This window comes from Corvus cornix, chromosome Z, assembly GCF_000738735.6.
Source record: "Corvus cornix cornix isolate S_Up_H32 chromosome Z, ASM73873v5, whole genome shotgun sequence".
In the NCBI taxonomy this organism is placed as follows: domain Eukaryota; kingdom Metazoa; phylum Chordata; class Aves; order Passeriformes; family Corvidae; genus Corvus; species Corvus cornix.
The window spans coordinates 42,110,454-42,133,114 of NC_046357.1; the positions used below are offsets into that span (position 1 = coordinate 42,110,454).

Here is a 22,661-nt window from a genome sequence, read left to right on the forward strand (position 1 = left end):
TCACAGAAGTCGACATTAATCTGTATTTAGAGCAGATTCCTTAGGGAAAGACACCAATAGTTTCAATGTTATCAGCTGTCTAAAAAAATTAGTACATTCGATAGAAAAGAAACCCTGCTGCAACAAATGTATCAACAAACAACTTCAACAGTTAAAAGCTGCAGCAGTGAATCCTACATGTAGCTAAATCATCCCCAGTTGCTTGGCCCCAGTCCTGCCCTCACTCGCTGCAAGAGCTCTGCACAGAGAAGTGGACTCACTGAAACAAACATGAGTACTTAAATCAGTAAAGGTAAGCGCTGGAGTGAAGGGTAGACAAGTCAAAGGCTAGGTGCATACTGTGTGAAAAACAAAGAAAGGCATGACAGGTCCACTACAGCTATTAGAGCCAAAGTTTACCTGAAATCAACAGGCTGAATCCATAGAGAACTAGGTGTGCTAGAGGGTCCATGCTTTCCAAAGTATATCCATCCAGTTCTTACAGCTGTTCATGGAGTATCCTTTCCTCGGGGCAGACCTTTAGCAGTTACTCTTGTCCTGCATGGTACGCTGTTTACAAGTCACAGGCAAGAAATCAGAGCACTGGCGCAGGCTGGAACAGTCTCATTGCTGTCTGAGTACAGGGAGTTTAAGTTCCTTTTTCCTGTTTCCTTTGTAGATTAGGATGGGAAAGGCAGGATCTTAAAGGCATTTTTGTATCAGCAGGACTGCAGGGGAGTGCAAATCCCATCCATCCAGCAATACATCAAAACAATTATCTGGAGCTGCTGGAGAAGCAGGGGACTGCTGTTGTTCACAGTCAGCAGAATAAGAACAATGATGGCATCCTCCAGTAGGTGTGAGAGTGGAAGTAAAACATCCTCCACCTAGGTAGAGTAGGTGGAAAGTGCTATTATCTCATTCTTAAAGTCCAGGTCTGCTAAGTTCTCAGGGTGCTATAGTGTATTCCCTTATTTATTTAATCCACACATAAGCTGCTGGCTGCAATGCATTTCTGCACACAATAATGAAAATAAGAAGTAAACAGTAACAAAGCAGCCAGCTGAATCCAGTATAGACCAAAGCCATCCACAATCCAGCAAACTATTCCCTTAGTTCATGTGTTTTACTGTTAACTATTTTTCTTTACATTTGACAATTGGAAACAGACTGAAAACTTGTTGCAATAATAAATCTCATACAGAGTTATTATGACTTCAGTGGGATTAAAACGCCTGCATCACTCAGGGAGGTCTTAAAACTCAGAAGCTAAAACAAAACACAAAGAAAAAAATACAAAGAAAAGCAGAAAAAAAATGAATGAAATAAATTTAAAGACAGCACTCGTATATATAAACAGAATTGAAATTAAAGAGCACTTGACAAAACATGATCCATGGCAATATAGCATTTGAAAGTTCTGTAGTTCTGCCAAGATGCCAACAGCCAGAATTACTTTTATGGAAATACAGAAAAAGGAATTTTCAGCACAATTTTGGAAATGGGGTATGGGTTTATCCTACTTTGATTTAATCTCCTTTTAGCCTTTGATTGTAGTGTAGATTTCACAGAGGAAGTCCTTCACACCCAAGATCTAGTGCCACGTGGAGAGAAGGGTTACAACCACAGCAAATGGGAAGGCAGCAGCCCAGAGTTCCTTACGTGTGTCCCGCCTTTCCCTCCATATAACCAAAAGCCAAACCAAGTAGAAATTTATACTGAAAATACCCTGTGGGTGCAAAAACACGGTATGAGGTACAAACACTACTAAAATTCCTTTTTGATGCTTAAAGGAGGCAGAATATAAGATATTTACGTGGTTTGGTTTCAGACTAAAATAAACACATATATTTTGTCCATTTTAGATTTTGGAGAACATCTACTCTTCTTTTACTCTTAGATGTGAAGCAGTAGTGATCACCCCTCTCCAATTGCACCTTAGCTTTTATAAGTCTGCAAGTAGAGATCCCTCCAATATCAGAACACTTACTATATTAGCAGATACTAAATATTGTCATATTTCCCATCTAGTGGATAACTGTTTCGTTATTCATTTAACCTGTTTATAAGTCGGCCAATCCTCAATTATTTTTGATTTGTTGAGGGATGGGGAGCAGGAAGGAAGGAGAGGGGACAGGCTTAAACAACTGCGGTCAAGGCTGTGGTTCTCCAGATTGCTGCTCTAATCTTAGAGGGGTTTTCTAAGTTTCCACTTAAATCTCACTTTCCTGCTGTAAAGAGGTCACTAAAGAGAAATGCATCATGTCTCCATTTGAAATACACCTAAATAGAAAGTAATGCTTCTGATACTGATTTTGCAGTATGAATAATGGGCCAGGTGAGCTGTTCATTCCTTTTTGAAGAACCAACTTGTGCCTACTGATCATTTCAGCTGCCATGATGACAAGGTAGTTATTTATCTCAGAGTGGACAGCCTGCACATGAAGCATTCCACAAATACAAGGTTGCAAAGGCCTGCTGAAGCCAGAAGAGAGGAGATACATACCAACCCAAGCCAGAATTTGTTTAGGGTACCAGCATCAGCAGGATTGTGTAGTTCATTCCTGTTTCATTACAAAATTTAATTTTCGAAGAAATGAAGAATAGCATCTACAATTCAGCAAACACTAAAGTACTCCTTTATATGTAGTATGTGTTAAACGTAGGTCTGTTTCTATTTGGAAAGCTTTTAAGTGCCACCACTTAATTAGTGCTCCCACTAAAGTCCAAATTAATCACATGATAAGCTTTTTCTACTGCAGAATTTAAAGGATTTCAATATTCTATCTTATTCTCACTCAACATTAAGTGTCTGCTAGGTCTACCTTTCATATTTTCGTCGTTATATTTCATGTGCCTAGAAGGTAAGTATTTTTTAAGGTAGGTCATATTAATTTTGTGTCCCTTGAAGTAAAAACTGTATTATCTGATCACCTTCTGATTAGTGAGCGACACAAAAGTGCAGTAGAATTGCCTGTCCCCACCAACAAACAGATAGTCCTTAGCTAATGGGGATACTGAGTCTCAGCCTGCATTCACTATTAATGACATGAAGAATTCCGAATAGCCTTTGGCAAAACCTGATGGCCAGTCAAATAAACTGGGCTAAAAGTAAGGATGGGACAAGGAGTAAAATATGGTACAGAGTTACTCTAACTTTTATTGCATATGGGGCTGTTGACTATCAGGGTGTCCAATGAGCATCCTTGCCACATCTTCAGGTAGGTATGTAGCTGTATTTTGGCCCCATAAACGACACTCTTGTCTTTTCTAAAGATACTTGGAAAGACTCCAAAAGGCAATTTCGAAAGAGTTCCCCTCAGAAACATCAGTTTTGTTGGTGGTTAACTGCTGATCCAAACATATTCACATCTTAACCCCCAACATAATGGCATGCATAAGTTTAAATTACTTGCAGCAGGGAAACAAATTGTCTTCCAACATGTAAATATAACCCTAGCATTAAACATGGCTTTTCATAACTGTCTTTGCTGAAGGCTAATTTTATGATACGTCAAGTGCCCTGAACTCCTGACACCAGGCTTTCCTCTTTAGATAAGCAGCACACTTGTCTCAAGGACAACCCATTCATACATGCTGCACCACATGGAAATATGTGAAGAGGAAAAAGAGACAATGCCACTGCACTTCTTTAGTCAGGTAGATGTGTTAGCAGAAATCACATATCCTCTTGCAGTGTCTGGTCACATTATATTTTTTGGAACCAAGCCATTACTTTGGCCTTGACATGATGTTGATACGTCTTATTAGGAGGCAGTAAAGGAACTTTAGGAATTATTACTCACCACAGTCAGCTAATGTGAAACAAAGGCTCAGAAATGATGGGGTTTAAGCTTCTTTTCTCAAACAGATCCTGTTCTCCTCAGCAACATGGCCTATGCCATTGTGGCCAGCTGTAGCCCTTAAGCCATCTATCTGGGACCACGTGGAAGTGAGAGGTAGCAGACAGGTGGCCAGGGAGAGGACATGTGCAGCTGCTGGTCTAAGAACTCAGGATGAGCACTGCCCCTACCACTTCAGTGGCAGTGGTAAATTGAGGGAGGTAAAGGTTTCTGGGGTACATGTCATGCAAACGTGGATAGGACAGTATGGAGGAATGGTGCTATCGAAATGGGTAGTTCTGAGAAACCTTAAGGTGAGGTAGAAAAGGTAACAGTTTTTTGCTGCACTGCTTCCCCTGGATATACATACTCAGAAGGCAATTCAGGGTTGCAAACATATGATCCACTTTTTTTGCTCAGCATTTTTGTTTTCTTTTCTAAAAAAGAGTTTCTCTTGGAGAACATAGCCTGGAAAATGGCTGAGTACCAAGCAGTCTACAGAACAGCCTTAGCCAAAGGGAGCTGTTGCTTTCCTGTCTTCCTTGATACTGAAATGAAAGGGAGTTTACTGAATGGAATTAAACACAGGACCTGATGGGGATCTCAGGTTTCTTTCAAAGGGAAAGCTCAGCTGATGAAAAAACACAAGAGTACTTTAGAGTTTCTGTATGAGTAAAGTCATTGTGAAGAACATTAGGCCATTTGTCTAACATCTATGCTCTGAAAACTTCTGCTTTGCAAGTCACTTGTATTCTTTTGAAAAATGCTTCATGTATATTTTAGACTAGCCTGCTCATTGTCAGCAGAAGGACAAAAAAAATGCTTCTCTGTTGTACTACTTTCATTGTAATTTTTTACAATAAATTTTGAAGGACAAATGAGTCTGTGTGTTTATGTTTAATGGCAACAATTGTATATCCAAATATCTTTAAGATATTGATATTAAATCTCCCCAAATGATGCACAGCAATAATAGTAGGGCATGAACAAGGCAAATTTCATGTTTTTGCCATCTGGAGAAATAAAGATTAATTTCATAAGCCTTGTAATGCATATGATCTTTGAAGATCTGACTACTGTTTCCAAGGACCAGGAAATGGGTCATGCTGACTAGATCTCAGGGGTAGTGTTCTCAGCCATTAGGGTTACAAAAATTCATTCTTAATATCCTGTTTGCAGGACCTACTATATTCCACTGACTTATTATCACACTGTTAGTATGATTTAATGGTGCTTTTTAATGGTGATTTTAAACAAGCACAACTTATGATAAATTTCCTGTCCACCTGCCTCTTCTTCCAAATTTGGGACTGGAAGTCTTGCAGAAATCTTGGAAATCTGAAGGCTTTATTTAGAATTTTGTCTCTCATGCATAATTGTTAAAGTCACTGATGCAACTGATAATTTCTACTATAGTCACTATTTTATTTTTCTTCCTAATTTTAAGAGGTGCTGAGTCCCCCTTACATCACAAGTATTTGTGGGCAAACTTGAGTTTTATGTTGGAGACAGGTCTTGCACCTTATTCATCCTTGCTGCACAGCAGAAATCTTGGGGCTGATACAAAGATACCAGTGCTCAGTGAATCAAGCTCAGTCCCTTTAAATGAATGTAGCTTTCAAGGAATTCACTCTACAAGAGGAAACAAGAGTGGATAATTTAATGTTTCTGGCTCTTTTTTTCTCTCTCTTTTTTTATTTAATGTGGAACATTTCCTCCCATTTCACACATTTGGCATATTGTCCAGTTAGTCCTCCTTCCTGAAAGGAGAACCTGTAAGTGTTGGGCTCAAGTCACGGCAAGAACATTTCTTCCTCTGGTCCAAGATTTTGTCAATCCCAACAAATGATTAATCAAAGCTGGGATTTGAATTCAGATCATTTCTGTAGCTGTGAATGCTTAAAGGCTTCCTCTTTACTCAAAAAGATGACAACTATTTTGTTTGGGACTAATCCAGTTCCCTTCTGAGTGATTGACCTGCATTTCAAGGCCTTGCTCTGCACATACAAGACATGTATCATTTGGTGTTCAGCTGCTATTCACACTGTGTAGCTGTTCAAGCGAGCTCCAATTTTACGACCACTTTCAGAATCTGAAGGGTTTTCACTCTGATTGCTACATCCACCACACCCAGATGATTTAACACCATGCTATGTTTCCAAGGAGTTCACTCAAAGCAGGTCCTTAAGAACAGTTACAAAGTAATCTTTTAATCTCTTTCTCCTCAAACTAATACATTCTAATGGCTAGCACCTCGTCTTAAGGCCTGCATTATGCCTCGTAGTTTTGTTTTATACCAGCAGCAGGAAACTGGAAGTGTACTGAAAGAACTTACAACCACTTCACCTTGGAAACATGTCCCTACAATTATGAAACAGCACATACTAACACTAAGAGCCATTAACTAAAGTTGTCAGGAGGAAAGAACTCTCAGTGTTCCACCCGTCTAGAATTGCTCAAAGGAATACTGCATTGTTGACTTCTAAGCTCACTAAGAGAAATTTAAAAAAACAAACTTATTTTGAAAGACAGACAAGATTTTTTAATCACCGTTAAAAGTAGTGAAGGCAAGATGAAGCAGGAAGACCAACAAGAGGATTAACCTTTGCTTGCAGCAAAAATAAGAGTTTGCCCGGAGATATGATGACATCCCTTAATATATGGGAACAAGGTTGGTGCACTGTCATGCCATCATGAACTGGGAACACAGCAGTCGTTCCTGTGCTTGTCCTCAAGCAAAGGAGAAACAACATGGCAGCAACACACCCTTTGATTGAAGGCTTTGAAATTGAAATGCTTCTTGACGTACGGTGTGCCATTGAAGTGGGATGTGGAGTGACAATAATTGTCAAACATGGTATCCTAATGCCTCAGTGGCATCTTACTGAAGGGGGACTAGGTTAGGGAACTTTTAACAAACTGGAAAACATAACTCCATGGAACTTGTTGAAATGCACCCACATGTGTACAGAGGTAGCTGACTTATGGCATTGCAAGGTCATTCCTGAGTACCTTTTTTTTTTTATGGTGGTAAGAGAGAGGCTTCTGAATACTGAAAGACAGAGTATGTCACTCCTACCTTCAGGAGAGCAAGAAGAGTGATCCAGGGAATGACAGACTGGTCAGCCTCATCTCAATCCCTGAGAAAGCTGTGGAGCAACTAAGGCTGTATACGATTTCCAGACACATTAAGGATGGGAAGGTGATCATGAGTAGAGAGCACAGATTAATGAAGAAGAAATTATGCTTAACCAACCTGATAGCCATCCAAAATGAGGCAACTAACTCACTGAGCAAGGAGAGAGGTTAGGATGTTGTTTACCTCAACATAAGCAAGGTGTTTGCCAGAATTTTCCATTAAATCCTCATAGATAACGCTGACAAAGTATGGTTAAGTAAGCAGGCTCGGGGTTCACTGTGTGGTCAGTGGCCTGAAGTCCAGCTGGAGGCCAGACAGTAGTGGAATACCACAGCCACGGATATGGGGGCAATACTGTTTAACCTTTTCACTGATGACCTGGACGATGGGTCAGAGTTCACCCTCAGGAAGCATGCAGACGACACAAAGCTGGGAGGAGTGGTTGATACACCATATGGTGTGCTGTCCAGAGGGACCTAAACAGGTGAAGTGGGCAGCCAAGAATGTCATGAAGTTCCGACACATGTAAAGTCCTGCCCCTGTGGAGGAACAGTCCAGGCACCCACGCACAATGAGGGCTGAGTGGCTGGAAACCTGCTTTACTGAGAAGGTCCTTGGGGCCCTTCCTGGTGTACACCAAGCTGACCAAGAGCCAACAATGCACAGCAAAACAGGCCAGCAGTATTCGGCACATGTTAGGAAGAGCATTGCCAGGCAGGCTGAGGGAGGTGATCCTTACTCAGCCCTGGTAAGAGAGGTGAGCAGAAGAGGTTTTAAGTATCTCCACCTCGCAGATGCTGCCAGTTAATTCATGTCCTCTCAGTCTGAAGTCATAGCAGAAAATGGATAAAAGACTGCCTGGGTAGAGAGAGACCTGTGTTACTGAATTAGTGTCCTGATGTATACACAGGAGTTTCAGTGAAAAAGTATTGTGTGTCTGGTACTTAAACCATATTAAAAAAAAAAAAAAGATATAAAGAGTTAAAGAAAAGGTGATTTTCACTGATACTTGAGGAACTAGGTAAGGGTACAGTTTACTCAGCTCACTACTGGGAGTGAGTTACTCATCTTCCAGAGGAAGATGAAACACTTGCCGCATAGCTCATCACTTAGAATCCATACAGTTCTTTTCAGCCATGGGTACTATGACTGCTATCAAGGACCATAAGGATGAATTGTTAAGAGAAAGAATGAGTGATAAGATTCTCACACACAAACAGGTTATCTGAAGATCCTTCAGTAGAACAAGAAAAAGAACAGCATGCTAGAGAAAGGGGTTTCATGATAGGCACCTCCGGGGAACACAACAAAAACCTGTAAACTTTACCATGCTGTCTTACAGAACCACTACCAAGGAATAAAACCTTCCCCTGCCCAGAGAAAGCAAAGTCAGAGCAGTCTGTTTATTCAGTCTGCAGCTTTTTTCCATTGTTCACTACAATATGTTATTCTAGCACAAGTGGAATTCAGGAGGCGATCTCTCTGGCTGATGGTTTGATTGGTGAGAATATTAGACTTCAACTATCTCTGCAAATAATGGGCTTTCTCTGGAATAGCTGAAACTCTGACAGGAAGGAAGAGACTTTAGTGGGAATTTCCCCTAGATAACAGTCCTTAGTTTATAGAAATCCTGTTCCATTATCTCTAAATATTATAAATATATAAAGCGACACCGTTTACTGTGCTGAATTTGCAAACACAGTGCTCTCTGCACAAATCTTCAGTATTTTTAGGTTACAGATTTCTTTATATTCAAAATCACAATCACAGATTTGAGGAAATTTAGTGATAAAAATACAGAACTATTTCAATGGACTCAGAATATTTTCTAATTGTTTCTCTACTCCAGTTTTATAAAGTGAGGTGCATAGTCTACCTCTTTTCTGGAAAACTTTTCTATGAGAGCAGAACAATTATAAAACCAGTTCCCATTGCTTTTTAGTAGTTTCTTTCCACAAGGCTAGTTTACTGTTTAGCTAAGATTTCTACCTATAGTCAACTGTGCTTTTTCTATTTGATCAGGACTAGCTTACAATATACCAGGTGAAAGAAATTATCAATAAGCAGTTTATAAATACATTACCTGTAGAATGTGAGAGAAATATATAAATGGAATTTTTTTTAATCTAAGCATTTTCTGAAATTTCTATATCATAAAGCACATTGTTATTTTCTACACATTTTTTTTTTCTATGTTGAAACTCTTCCTTGTCTTCTTGTCAGAGGTTCCATATGACACTGCTTGTTGAAACTGGAGGGAAAAAAACATTGCAGAAAATATACAAATAATTTTCTCTGCTATTTCCTTTACTGGTGAATACTACAGCAGTAAAATACTCCACACAAAATCAGTGTTAGTTATGTTTCACTGCTTTTTATCATAGTTCGCTCTTTATAATTACATCTTAAAAAATAAGGAAGTTAATTCTCCATTAGGAAATGACAATTTAGTGGCATTTGCTTTTATTTTAAGATTTTACACTACGAAGCAATTTTGACTTTAAAAGACACTTGTCATCCTTAGATGCTTTCCTTACTTGGTATAAATTGCTATCTATATAGGTATGGTATGCTGGTATTACCATTTAGCTTATTACACACTTAATTTAAGATAATGCATATGACAACCTGTCAAGCAGTCCTCCTGTTCTGTTTGGAAGGGGTAGGACTACAGGGCAATTAGAAATTCAGTGTGTAAAGCAGACTAAAATTTCACATTGAGATGCAATTCAGCAACGGGCCTCAGTAACTCACTGGGCAGTATTTCCTTTTTGTTTCTAAAATTCAGATGTTTATTTCTAAAAATTTTAAACATTGCAAAAGGAGGGATAGTATTAAAACCTGTAACTTCTAAAAACCTGGTAAAATAATTTTAAGAATATCTGTCACCCTAGTGGTGAGTGAATGATCTCAGTAGTCCAGCTTTCCATGCGGCCTTTGCACATCTCTCATTGTTGGTCCATTCGGGCAGGAAGGAAATGCCTAGGTTCAGTTCTTGGTGTTCTGCAAAGCTTCTATGAGAGCTTGGTTGTATTCTTTGACCAGCTTTTTCACATTCTTCTTTATTGCCTGGTAGTCACTCTCCTGACTTTTTGTTGCTATGACTGATTAAACGAATTAAGGAAACAAACTGCCAGTATGAATATGAGCACAATCACAAATCACAAGGGAACCGTAATACCATACACTTCCTTCTATGAAAACTGTCAAGGAGTGAAAATAGTGGAAAAAACTCAGACTGGGGCTAATTTACTAGCTGCCATCTCATGACAAGCACTGTAGAAAAAAAAAGTGATTACATGTCTGAGTCACTTTTGTTTTCATATATATTTATATATTTATATAGGCAGTAAGTCCCTCATGAAGGACTCTGCCTATTGTTACACTGTAAACCAAACCATTTCAAGGCACTCAGCTATGTACAGCCATACAGTCTGGCTACAAAAGTCCCAGTCCAAGAAAGCAGCCCCTCTCCAGTAGCCTAAGCAGACATACTCTGTTCAAGGGTCTGCACTTGGATAGGCAATATTTCATACCAAGTTAGGAGATACTTTAATATCCTGATCATCTTTTCTCTTGGTTTGTCTTAAAGTTTTTTTTTTAAGAAAAATTGTGTTTAAGAGTATTGCCTTAATAAAATATTTCTGTAGAGCCTCCTTCAAAGAGGAGGTAGCTCCAACTATATTACACTGTACAAGACTTTTTTCAGATGTTTTTCTAAGAATTAGAGCACTTACCAGATTCGAGAAATGGGATATTTAGTATCTGAAGAAAACAACACTATATGTATATGTATACATATAGCTATATGTATGTGCATCAATTATTAAATATATTATCATGATCATCAGTATTATTTCTGTGATGGCTAGGCAATCACAAAATTGCCCAAAATATATCCCTGTGCCATTTTCTGAGACATGAAGGAATGTTCACTGTCCAACACACTACGCTAGATGGTGGGATCTAGTTTTGATGTTATCTTTACCAATTACATTTGTACTTTAATCACAAAACAGCGATTTTTTGTGTCTTAGAGATTTTTTAAACAAAAATTTATTTCTTAAATAACTTTAAAGAAGTAATTTTATTGTAGTGAATTCACTGTCCCTAGAATACAAAATGAAAGTGTACCTTGGTCCTATTCAGGTCTCTATCATAACTAAGGAGAAATATAGAAAAATAGTACCAGATGAGAAGAACCATCAATTCTAATTAAAATAAACTGCCGTGCTTTTCCTAATTTCAAAAACTATCTTATCAAAGCCATTTGCAAATCAGCAAATAATGATTTTGTTGATATGATTACTGGAATACAACTCGTTAATTTGAATCACATAAAGAGAGAGCTACAAGACACTTCCCCCACCCCAGCATGTTTTCAAACAGTGCTACCCTGGCAGATTAATTTCAGATAAGACTGGAGAGATGTGAAGATGAACTTTGTATGAAACCTAGTGGCAAACCTGAGAAAGATGGAAAAAATCCAGACTGCAAGGCAAAGCTTACGCTTTAGGACCCTGTAAATTGTTTCAGACAACACATGCAAGTTTTGCTACGTATAATATCTGCAGGTATTTGCAAAGGATTGCCTTTCCCCTCCTCCCCTGTCTTCTGCAGCCCATTCCGTCCTGTCTCATTCTACTGGAGGAAACAGACTTCTTCCTCAATTAATACAGTGTGTGAATTTGACTCTTACTTCTTAAAGAAAAGGATACACTCCTTCATCATAAAGTTATTTTGCTCATGGTGCTGCCACTTCCTCTCCAAATTTGTAAGCTGAAAACATAAAACCACAAAAAGAGCCAAAAATCAAAATGGTAATTATTACACACATATTTTACACAAATAATTTTGTATCGGTACCTTATACTCTATAATCTGATAAGATCAAAGTTATTTCACATAAAAAACACAGAAATGATAAACAATGGCAAGATGTTTTTAAAGCTGCTGCTCATTAACCTGCATATATAATTAAGCTCTTCATAATCCATCTGTATAAAAGCACTGCATGCAACTGCAGTAACAGATGAAAAAATCTGATGAGAATTCAAGACTTGTCATATAAGGAAGTTAATGGGCAAGTTAGAAATAAAAAGGTGAACAATTCAGAGAGATACCAATTCTCATTATGCTTCATATCATTTAGATGATCTTCTTAAAATCAGTAAGATCTAAAATCACCAAAGATGCAATATTTCCTGACACTGTCTTGGACTTTGCACTACACAGAAGAAACTTCCTTACTTCCATAGTTAAGTTTCCTGTCCAATGCCAGAAGCTGCGATAAGAACAGAGCTGCAGCAAGAAGATTGTAGGAATGTGGGTTCAGTGCTGGCACTTCTTCAATACTTTCAGCATCAACAGGAAACTAATGTGGACATTATATTGATGGCTGCTTCCTTACAATACAATTTTATATTTGTTTTTCTGATGCTACTGTTCAAGGTTCTGCATTTCAAGATACGAAGCTGTTATTTTTAAATGTAAAACTGAAAATCATTCTGGGACTAAACTTTCAGTGGAAACTAAGATAATAAATAAGGAAAATATCCCAGTATTTTACTTAAAAGCTTATTATTAAGCCGGAAGAGACGAAAATAATTGCTGTACAACTCAAACCTTAACAGTAAAGAATCAGTTTTATATTGTACTGGTTTGCATCAAACAAGGCAATCATTTGTCTCCAAGACTAGGTATTTCTGACCAATTAAAATTGTTATTGTCCTCTTTGTAGATGTTGCTGCACACAACACAGCCAGTAAAGGAACCTGGAACTGAAATACTTACTGTCTTGCACACAGAAAAGGAAAGATCCAGTGTATTTTTATAGAAACTGCTTGAAGACCAGTTGACCTCTTGCAAAATTGCCCAAGTCCTCCACATTTATGAACACTATTTGAACTTCAAAATGCTTGATGAATGTCAAATAATCAGTTACTATAAGACATACCTTAATTCACACTGAGGATATTTACACTCAGGACATAAAAAGTAAAGAAACAAATCCTTTTCAAACACATTAAAATAGAACTGCCACAGCTTAATGAACTGAAGAAATGCTGTACAACTACTAATTTATAGAAAATGTTAAGCCTAATTATGCAAGTGTCTTAACACTGTCTGAGTATGCATTTCTGATTTACTTAAACTCTAGAATCTGGTCTTGGCAAAAAAGATACACAGCATCTGATACACCTGTGCATCAAAAAAGATACCCAGGCTTTGAGGATTTAGATCATCACCCTAGAATGATTATAATAATCCTATGCTACAAATGGACACAGATGCCTCAGTCAGAGCTATGCCTTCTCATCTGCTCCACAACATTCATTCCACAAGAAAGTCAACTTAAAAATGTACAATATGACCTTCAGCTTTTAACCATATTAGAAAAAAAGTAACAGTCCTAAAGGACAAATATCTCAACAACCTCAAGCAATAAAAAACAGTGAAATGCATTACAAAAAAATCAATTTCCCTTTCCACCTTATTTTAAGGTTATCCATTTTCCTTCTGTGCATTCAAAACTTTATTCCAGTAAAGTTCTGCTGCCAAAATGACAGCAATTTATGTGTGTTTATAATGAAAGAATAAAAGCTGCTCAAGAGGTTATAAACATCTTCTTTCCTGATTCACTTTTGAAATGTAAACGTACATGTATACCAAAGTTGTTTAAAGAAGTGTGAACAGATCCTAAAACTTCAGTGGCCTGCAAGGAGCAGAAGAATTGGAAAAAGGAAAATGGAATTAATAGCACAGATTTAAAGAAAAAAAATTATCACCATGACTTTAAAAGCAAAAGGGAACTTAGCTATTAGTAGTGACTTTTTTTTCCCCTGCAGTTTCTTTCTAAGTTCGTCCTCAAACTACTTAAGCAAAGGAAGGGCAGAAGGTAGAGAGTTCTGAGCAAGATTAACAGAAAAACTTAAACAAAGGATTCGCATACTTTCTCTACTAGTAATCCAAAGCTTACAAGCCATTTGTTGTCAGAATATTAACTTTTGTTTGAAAACAGCAAATACAGCTACACACTTACAACATATGATTTAGAAAACTCACTAAGAAGGAATAAACAGATTCTGTCTTACAATGCTTCATGTAAGTGAGAAAACCAAAACTGAGAAAGTAACAACTGAAAGGATAATATGTGACTTGACCTATACCTGAGAATGTGTCTCATTTTCTTGCAGCTCCTTCTTTAGTGTCTCATACTGTGCATTCAAATGCTCCATTATTTTCTTAAAAGCATGGCTGCATTTTGTTAACTTTTCTTTGTCATCCTGGAGTTTCTAGTTAGAAAAAAACCCAACACAAACTGATTAATGGATGAATTAATTTGCTGCAGGCTTCAGGCACATTACTTCAATTTACCTTTCAAGATGCTACTTTTTTTCCTTTTAGAACAAAGCCATATGCATATGCATAAAGAACTCATAGGCTTTTCACTAGCACTGCATACTCTATCCCAAAAATAATACTCAATGATTATGAGCAAGTTGTATGCTTAGACAATACTGTATGAGCACCAGTGGGAATGCTGATATTAAGAATTTGTAGGAAATTCACTTTTGCTTGTGTTCTGTGTTAGATTGCTAAATTCAAAGCCATGGGTAGTCATAAATTACATCAGAATAGTTCAGCTGAATCACTAAAATAAAATGGGGAGATTTTGTGGAAGAAGGTTATCAGAAGATACCCAGCTGAATACCTGCTACATGTACCCAGTTAGTAAGTCACACATAATATAGCAAAATAGTATTTGGATTCATTTGCACTGATATGCAATCCTGTTTTTCAGCTGTCAGGAAGGACTCTCAATCACGAAACTGGATTCCCCTCCACTAGCTGCTCAAAAGCACACACTCTGTTTCATCCCTTTCATTACCTTTTTCTTTTCTTCTCCTGATGCTTTCAGAGCTGGCAAATTATTGTAGATCTCCAACTCTGCTTTTGTCTGTTCAATTTTGTCTTTAAGAGAAGCCAGTTCACCAACCATCTTGCCCTCCAGAAGTTCCATCTTCTGTAAGTCCATCTGCAGTTTTTGACTCTCTAGATCACCAGACACACAATCACTAATTAACAGTACTTTTTGTTTCATAATACACAGCCCATTACATACAGATTTATGCTATATTTAACCAATATAAACAGCTCCTAAATATACTTCTGATTTTGATATTTATGGGACTGTTAATGTGAAAGAAATAAAAAATTTGATCTTCACAACCACCCCACAAGTCAGACTCATACACTACAATTACTGTATTATAATCCGTAAGTGAAGAGTAATGGAAGTGTGATGATCTTCTGTATCACAGTGTTTCTATTTTTAATGTTTATAGCACCACACCATTAATTATAGCACCACAATCTTAAAGCAGTGGTGAAACTTACAAAAAATTTATTGCAATGATGCAGAAAAATTGAAGAAATATTTTTATTAGTTTTTTAGCATCTTGTTATTTTTATTTGTGCTGCTTGAATACGGATAAAGCTTAGTTTTAAGAGAACAAATAGCCAAACTTATTTTAAACATTTGCTTTGTACAGGAAAACTCTTTCATACATCCGCCGAAAAGAAGTGTCACAGCTTACAACATCAACATGGGCTACAATAAACAGCATTTACTTCTGAGGCTCCATTAAAAAAGTAACAGTTACAGGTAATTAAAGGAATTAGAACTATGGGTGGATTCTGACAAAGATAACTGTGGAGACTGAAACTATCCAGACATGAGACATGTGTGAGAAGAAACAATAAAGATATACCAAGTAATAAAAATACTTTGACTCAGTCTTGAGGGTAAGTTACCTACCCAGAGTGGGGAAGGACTAGAGGTTGGTTAGTCTTAGTTTGTATGGTTTTGTGACCTGTCATTGTATTTCACTCATGTTCCTGAATATTAAACACATGGGTACATCCTCTTATGTTTCAGATCTGTGTCTAACTCAGAAGAATGATATAGATAATGGAGTTTTTTTCCTATATTTCAAAGTATCAGGCAACGTGGGCTATTGGGAGGGATGAGACTGCACAAAGAAACTTTTCTTGGCATAGGTTTGTATTTTGAGATTTGTGCTGATCTGATGAAAAAAGGACAGAAAATTGCCTCCCCAACTTAACCAAGGCAGTATAAATCTTTAAGGCAGAAGAAAATAGATGTCTCTATGTGATAGAAGGACAGTTCACCTTTCCACAAACTGTGGATATAGTTTTGTCAGTGGACTTCTATGGGAAAATCTCACTTGATCAAAACACTCAGAGCAAGGTACTCATCTCTCTTCTTGTGTATTTATGCCATATACTTATTTTTTAGAGTGAAACATTTGTTTTTATCAACACTTCTGGCTTATTACAGAGCACGTTCATGATTTCTTTAGGAACGTCAGAATGAAAAAAAAGACAAACCAAGATTTTTGTGCGCCATTTGCAATTCTCCTGAGGAATACGGATCCATAAGGTAAGATTGAAAGTGTCCTCTATGTGCAAAGAGCATTTATATAAATATGAAAATTTCCCTTGCAAATTAAAAGAAGGATTTTAAATTAAAATATTTTGCATTGCTTTGCATGTAAGTAATTCACAGTCTGCCTTCCACTGCAAAGGGCTTAAGAAAACACTTTCTCTCTGTCTACAATATTTCATAACGGCTCAGAGTTTCTCACTGAAGTTAACACTGAATTGGTTAATGACAGATTATAAACCACAACTGAACAGATCACAGCTTTACTTCTCTTGTTCCCACAGCACTGTGGTTTAAAGACAAATGCTTAAGGACATCAATAAATGAGAATCTTAGATCAGAAATAGTAAAAAGTAGAATTATGAAATAAATTCAGATAAGAAAGAAATAGCAGAAAACAACTATAGATGTTCATGAGGATTTACTTAGGTCTTATCAGAGCATTTTCACTTTTTATATAGTTGTTCTGTATATCTGTATTTTGTTATTTTAAAATTATACATAGTTGACCAGTTGGAATTTATTTTACATGTAAAGAGTAGTACCAACCTAAATGCCAAAAAGGAAAAAAAAATTTTCTTGTTCTGTTCTGTCTAATACAACTATGATGAGACTGCAATGGGTATTCCTATCCATTCACACTTTCTGGAGAATGGGAAAGAAACTGGAAGGGGCAAATTTTATCCTTATCCAGCAGCAGACTCAGTGAAAAAACCTCAAAACTGAAAAAACCTCAGAATTCCTCTAGGGGAAGAGACAGGAAGAGGATGCAGCCCAGTTCCTTCTGATAGGCCATGAAGTTGCAGTGTCTAGCATGCAGTGTGTACATAGTGGCAAATTCTCAGAACAAACTACAGTGACCCAGGGAAATGTTTTTGGGAAACCATGCCATCAGCACTTTTGTTTACCCTTCATGGTTTCCTTTTCTTTTTTATTGTTTTTAAGGGTTCTGCTGGTGGACTTTTTATATCTTTGTTACGGCAAGAAAATATGGAAATTCAGATTTTAATCATAACAAAAGAATCCTGAAGACGACTGTGCTATAATTCAAAGGTTAGAAGGAACTTCAACAGTGCAAACTGAGCATTCACTGTATTTCTGAAAGAATCTTAAGTAGTTCATTATACTATCTGTGAATCCTAGCTGTCAGACATTTACTTAGGAATAATTTAAATTGCCTGCTGAAAATTATGTACTGTAACTTCCTTCTCTTCCCTTGCAGAGAAAGAAGTATGTCTTTCAATAATGCCTCTACAGCACTATGTGCTTCCAAAACATCCTTATATTGTAAAATAGTCAGAAATGATACCTATATGAAAGAACAAAAAGTCATATTTGAACTTCTGATATATGGCCCAGAAATTTAAATTAGACTACAACTTCAAAATGAGTCTTTGCAGACAAGCAAACAGTAAGTGTTCAAACACACACCAGAAAATCAATTTCTCTAACATTTTGTGCCAAACAACTTCTAATTTGCTCATATCTACTTTGAAGTCACAATACCGGCTGCTCTTTTGAAAATTACTACGAAGTAGATCATGTAAGAGACTTCTAACAAAATGATTTATAGTTCTTAATTCCTGCCCCTTCCTTTACGCCAAACAAACAAGGAAAGGTTTGCTGAACCAATAACGATACTGGCAAAGACATAGAATTGTGAAGACAATTCTACCATAAGCGGTGCAAATAAAGAACTAAAGAGATACTTGTTACGGGAATGAAAGAAAACTACTGTCTGCTTTTTGAAATTACAGAGAACATCCTGAAGATGCTAGTAAGTATTTGAGTATTTTGAAAATGAAGTCAAAATGAGTATTCACTTTGCAGAACCAAAGCCTCGGGATTTGAGAGCTACTCACTGTTGTTGTCAGTTAATTGCCTGAGGTACATATCCCTTTGGAAAAGCATAAACCATAAATAAGTGATACTAAGAATTAAATTTACAAATAATACATGGTGAGATAACTATGGAAAACTCCGCTTCAGTTTATTAAATACACTTTCAAGGTCATGAAAGATCTTATTTTGAGGTAAGTATTAGTAAAATCAAATACTAGCTTAATTCAACCCCTGTATTAAAATACCCTTGTTTGACATGTATCTGTGCAAGGAAAATGATTATTTAGTGATAATAGTAAGGTAAGTATAAATAAGTATACACTCTTACTATAAATGTATAATATACAATATCTAATAGATTATAATAGATATAAATAAATTGAGAAAAATAAATAACTTGTTACCCACAAGCACTTCAATTTGTGAACTTGCCACTGTATTTTAATATGTGGAGATCACTTGATATCTAATATTTGGGGATCTTCTACATGTTATCAGTGTAACAATGCAGGTAGTCTTTTATTATTTTAAGGAATTAATTAGAAAATCTGTTGCTGATCTCACCTGTAATCAGACTCTTAGCAGTGCTCTGTGATTTCTGCATTTCATTTGATTTGAAAGTGAGGTCTTCCTGCATAATCTTCAGCTCTTGATTGGTAACAGATGAAATTTGTTTCATATGATTCAGATTCTGTGTATTACCAACAACAATAACAACATGCTGTATTTTTGAAACAACAAGTGGTAACTGGACAAGTAAGAAACTCTCCTGTCCTATGACATTGTTATTTGCCTTTTCTGCTACAAAGACTTAGAATACTGGAAATAATCTGAAGTGATTTAAATGTGAATGATTTTCATTCTGCTAACTTCTGATAAAAGATGTATTGACAGACCAGCACAGATGAAAACAAAACGCAGCAAATATAAACTGTGCTGCCATATAGGTCTATTGTAAAGTAAGTGATGGTGCCTAAAATATATCTTATGGTGTACTGTATTGAAGTAGGAAGAAGACAATTAAAATAATCATAGAATCAAAATATTACTCAGGTGAAAGTTTTCCATAACATAAAAAAATCCATGGGAGTTAAGAACATAAAAAGAAGTCTTGAAAGTGAAAAAAAGGGCAGACTGTAAATGGGAACAGTTTCTGAACTGTTGCATTATTAATATATAATATTTACATTAAATATTATACAGCAGGGCATTTCAGACATACCTTTAGTATATCAGAGACACAACTGGAATATTTTTTTAGTTACATAACACTAGTGACAGAATACCCATGAGCTGAGATTTGCAAACTTTGGATAAACAAAATATTGCAGTAGTTTTATCTGCAGTATTTGGAAATGTTTATCATTATAGATGTTAGTTACAACAGAGATGAAGAATTATAGAAATTATGCAAATATTTCTTTGTTCTTGTCACAATATTACATACTATTCAAAACTCTTCCCCCAGAAAAAAAAGAGAAATTAAACAAATCCTTTTTTTAACTACAGCTGCACATGGTTTAATGTTTGATCATTTTAAGAGACTATTATGTAGATAAATATAAACATATAAAACCAATCATCCTTCTTTATCCAGCCACTCTCCTGTTCTGTGTGTCTAAACTCCTAGCTTGCTAAAGGTGGATGGAAATGCTTACCCTGCTGGTAAGCTCCAGGAGTGCAACAACGTTGGCTTCTATTTGGGCCTTTCGTTCCAATTCCTGACTCTTCACATCCTCAAACGTCTCAAGAAAATCTAGAGATTAACAAACACAAAAAAGAAAGCTCTTACTTGAGTGGTTGAAATGTTGTTTCCAGTCAAAACTTCGTATTAAATTGCTAAGCAGTACAGTTTCAGATAAGAGACCTTGAAACTTGTCAACTTACGGGCTGGAATGAAAATGAGAAGAATTATTCCAGTTACACATTGGACACAAGGCCACCACCTTCTTGTGTTTAGGTGAGGGTTGCCACCCAATAGGAAAGAAATTTCATCCCCACTATTTCTGATGCTTTTCTAAATGCTTGTCCCAGCAGTTGTTGGTCCTCATTTTTCTGCAAGCTATCAACATGGGCTAAACAAAGGAAACAGGTAACTTTATTATCTCCAATGGCCTGGACTAAATGCCAAACACTGCTGAAGACTTGAGACCTGGTATCACCTCTTCCCTTCTGTATTATTTCCCTTAGCTACAAGTCTAATTTATGTTCATTTTAGTAATTGTCCAACTGAATCTGACAACACAGTTGTAATGGTGGTAGGCACTCTGTATCTGTGTTCTAGGAATACCACATTGTATTTCTGGTGACAGAGATATTCTAAAATGAAACATCCTGGACACATCACATGGAAGTTAGAAGCCAGCAAGATGCTGCCCAGAGCTCTAAGTTACGATAATTTCTTTCTTGCTGGGTCTCCTCTTGAAACATGGCTTATACACACAAGAGCACTTGGGAACCATAAGAGTTTGCACACTTTTTATCTGGATAAAAACTGGAGAAGTCCTTGTTTGGGCAAGAAGGATTTGACAGTGATTGAAAAGCATTTTCACACATTTATAAATATGAAACAATAAAACTAATATACAAAATATCCACAGATATGAATGTAATTCTATAAAAGTGAGTCTGCAACAGTGAAATTAGGACCTCAGAACTGTAGCTGTATAATTTGACTAGTGTTTTTCTCCTTTGGCATTCTGGACTTTTTATGTGCTTTTTGTTTCAAACCTTTGAATTTATTTAGAAACATTAAGCAAGGTCCATATTTACATCTCATCGCACTGCTTTTTTGCAAGCAACTTATTTTTTCATTACACTTGTCTGATTGATCTTGTTTCATTTGAATGCTGTGTATTTCACAGACTCATAAAAACTCTTGAATGCAAGAGACTGCAAGAGCTCATCTAATTAATTCACTTGCTCCAGGACAAAACCAGTTATATGTCAGTAATTCAGATAGTTGTCCATATTCTTCACGCACACAGCTCCTGATAGATACTCTACAATTCTGGACAATCTATTTCAACACTTGGTAAATGTTATTGTTACGAAGTTTTTACTAATATCCAACCAGAAATCTTTCTGCAGCTAGTGGTATATTACTCCTTTTCTATCCTCCTCATATATACAGAAATAAATTATTCAGTTACTATTTGAAACAGCCTTTTTACACATTTGACAACTGTCATAAATTTTCTAAAATAAAAGACTCATTCTTTCATATTTCCTTGCAGGTCATGCTTTCTGCATATCCCCATCAGTTTTCTTCAGGACTGACAGCCCCTTTCTTTATGTGCAGAACTAGAGACAATACAACCATCTGAAGTATTTGATGCACAGGAAAAAACATTACTTCGGATGTCTAACAACTGACACTCCAATGTATACCTACTGTTGTGGCATTTTCCATGTTAGTCTGATACTGCTCAGCTTTGTCTTTCACTCTCTGAGCCACACCACAGAGCTGTACCTAATGAACTGCTCCCTACTCTGCATTTTTGCTGTTGATTACTCTTGAGTGCAGAAACTTACACTTAGTCCTTTTCAAACTTTTTTGTAATTAATTTCTAACATAAGAAAATTACACTAAATTCTAACCATGTCTCCAACGCGATTTCAGCTTTTCTGATGGAACATTTTCTGTGAAACTATTCTCTAAGATGCTTTCTCCCATCATCCAACTGATTAAGAAAAATACTGACTAACCTAAACATCCAGCACACTGCAAAACTCTACGCAATACATCCTTTCATTTTGGCATTGAATCTTTCACAATTAATAATTTTTTAACTGAATGCACAATATAGGTTAAAAATGGACAATATTGGCCTAGCTTGCTTCTAGAAACACCACAAGACAGCAGAAGATGTACTGAAGTTAAAGTACACATCATCTGCTACACCTTCCTTATTCTGCAGTGGTTTTCTGTCAAAAAAAGGAAAAAAGATGTTTGTATTCGACACATCAATACTAGTGTTATTCATACTCCTGTTCCTGTAACATTTACATATTGTTTGCTTGCTTAGTTTTTCCAAATTATTTCTGCAAATTGATACTAATCCGACTGGTATGTATTTAATTGTCCCCTCTTCTTCTACACAGGCACCATATTTGCTCTTTTCCCATCCTTAAGACTCCTGTATGTTCCCCCAAATCTCTCAGCTCTCAGGTCCCCCAAATTACTAACTGGTCCAGAACTGTATCAATAACCTCTGATGAAGGGTAGAAGCAGAACCAAAACCCAAAAAGTGAAGCCCTGCTGACATCATCTGTATCAATACTGAAAACCCAGATCAAGGGAGCTTTTGTCTTTTTGCTTCTCAGGAAACCTGGAATTTGAAAACACAGAAACTCCCTGAGTTTTGTCTTATTCATCTTCTCTTATTGT

General features: G+C 36.7%; 2 protein-coding genes across 4 annotated transcripts in view; both read right to left on the reverse strand.

Moving 5' to 3' along the window:
- TEK (TEK receptor tyrosine kinase) overlaps positions 1–8,240 on the reverse strand; it is a 49,685-nt gene extending 41,445 nt beyond the window's left edge. The window contains exon 1 of the mRNA XM_039567558.1: positions 400–8,240. Coding sequence (XP_039423492.1) covers positions 400–451 — 52 coding nt within the window. The 5' untranslated portion in view covers positions 452–8,240. The remainder of the gene's footprint in view (positions 1–399) is intronic.
- A 775-nt stretch (positions 8,241–9,015) lies between these two features.
- The window catches only part of IFT74 (intraflagellar transport 74), a 37,269-nt gene continuing 23,623 nt past the window's right edge, over positions 9,016–22,661 (reverse strand). For all 3 annotated transcript variants that reach the window (XM_039567562.1, XM_039567561.1, XM_010401359.3), the window contains 6 exons: positions 19,930–20,027; positions 18,836–18,962; positions 14,852–15,015; positions 14,130–14,255; positions 11,679–11,739; positions 9,016–10,064 (listed from right to left, as the gene is read on the reverse strand). In XM_039567562.1, coding sequence (XP_039423496.1) covers positions 9,949–10,064; positions 11,679–11,739; positions 14,130–14,255; positions 14,852–15,015; positions 18,836–18,962; positions 19,930–20,027 — 692 coding nt within the window. In that variant the 3' untranslated portion in view covers positions 9,016–9,948. The remainder of the gene's footprint in view (positions 10,065–11,678; positions 11,740–14,129; positions 14,256–14,851; positions 15,016–18,835; positions 18,963–19,929; positions 20,028–22,661) is intronic.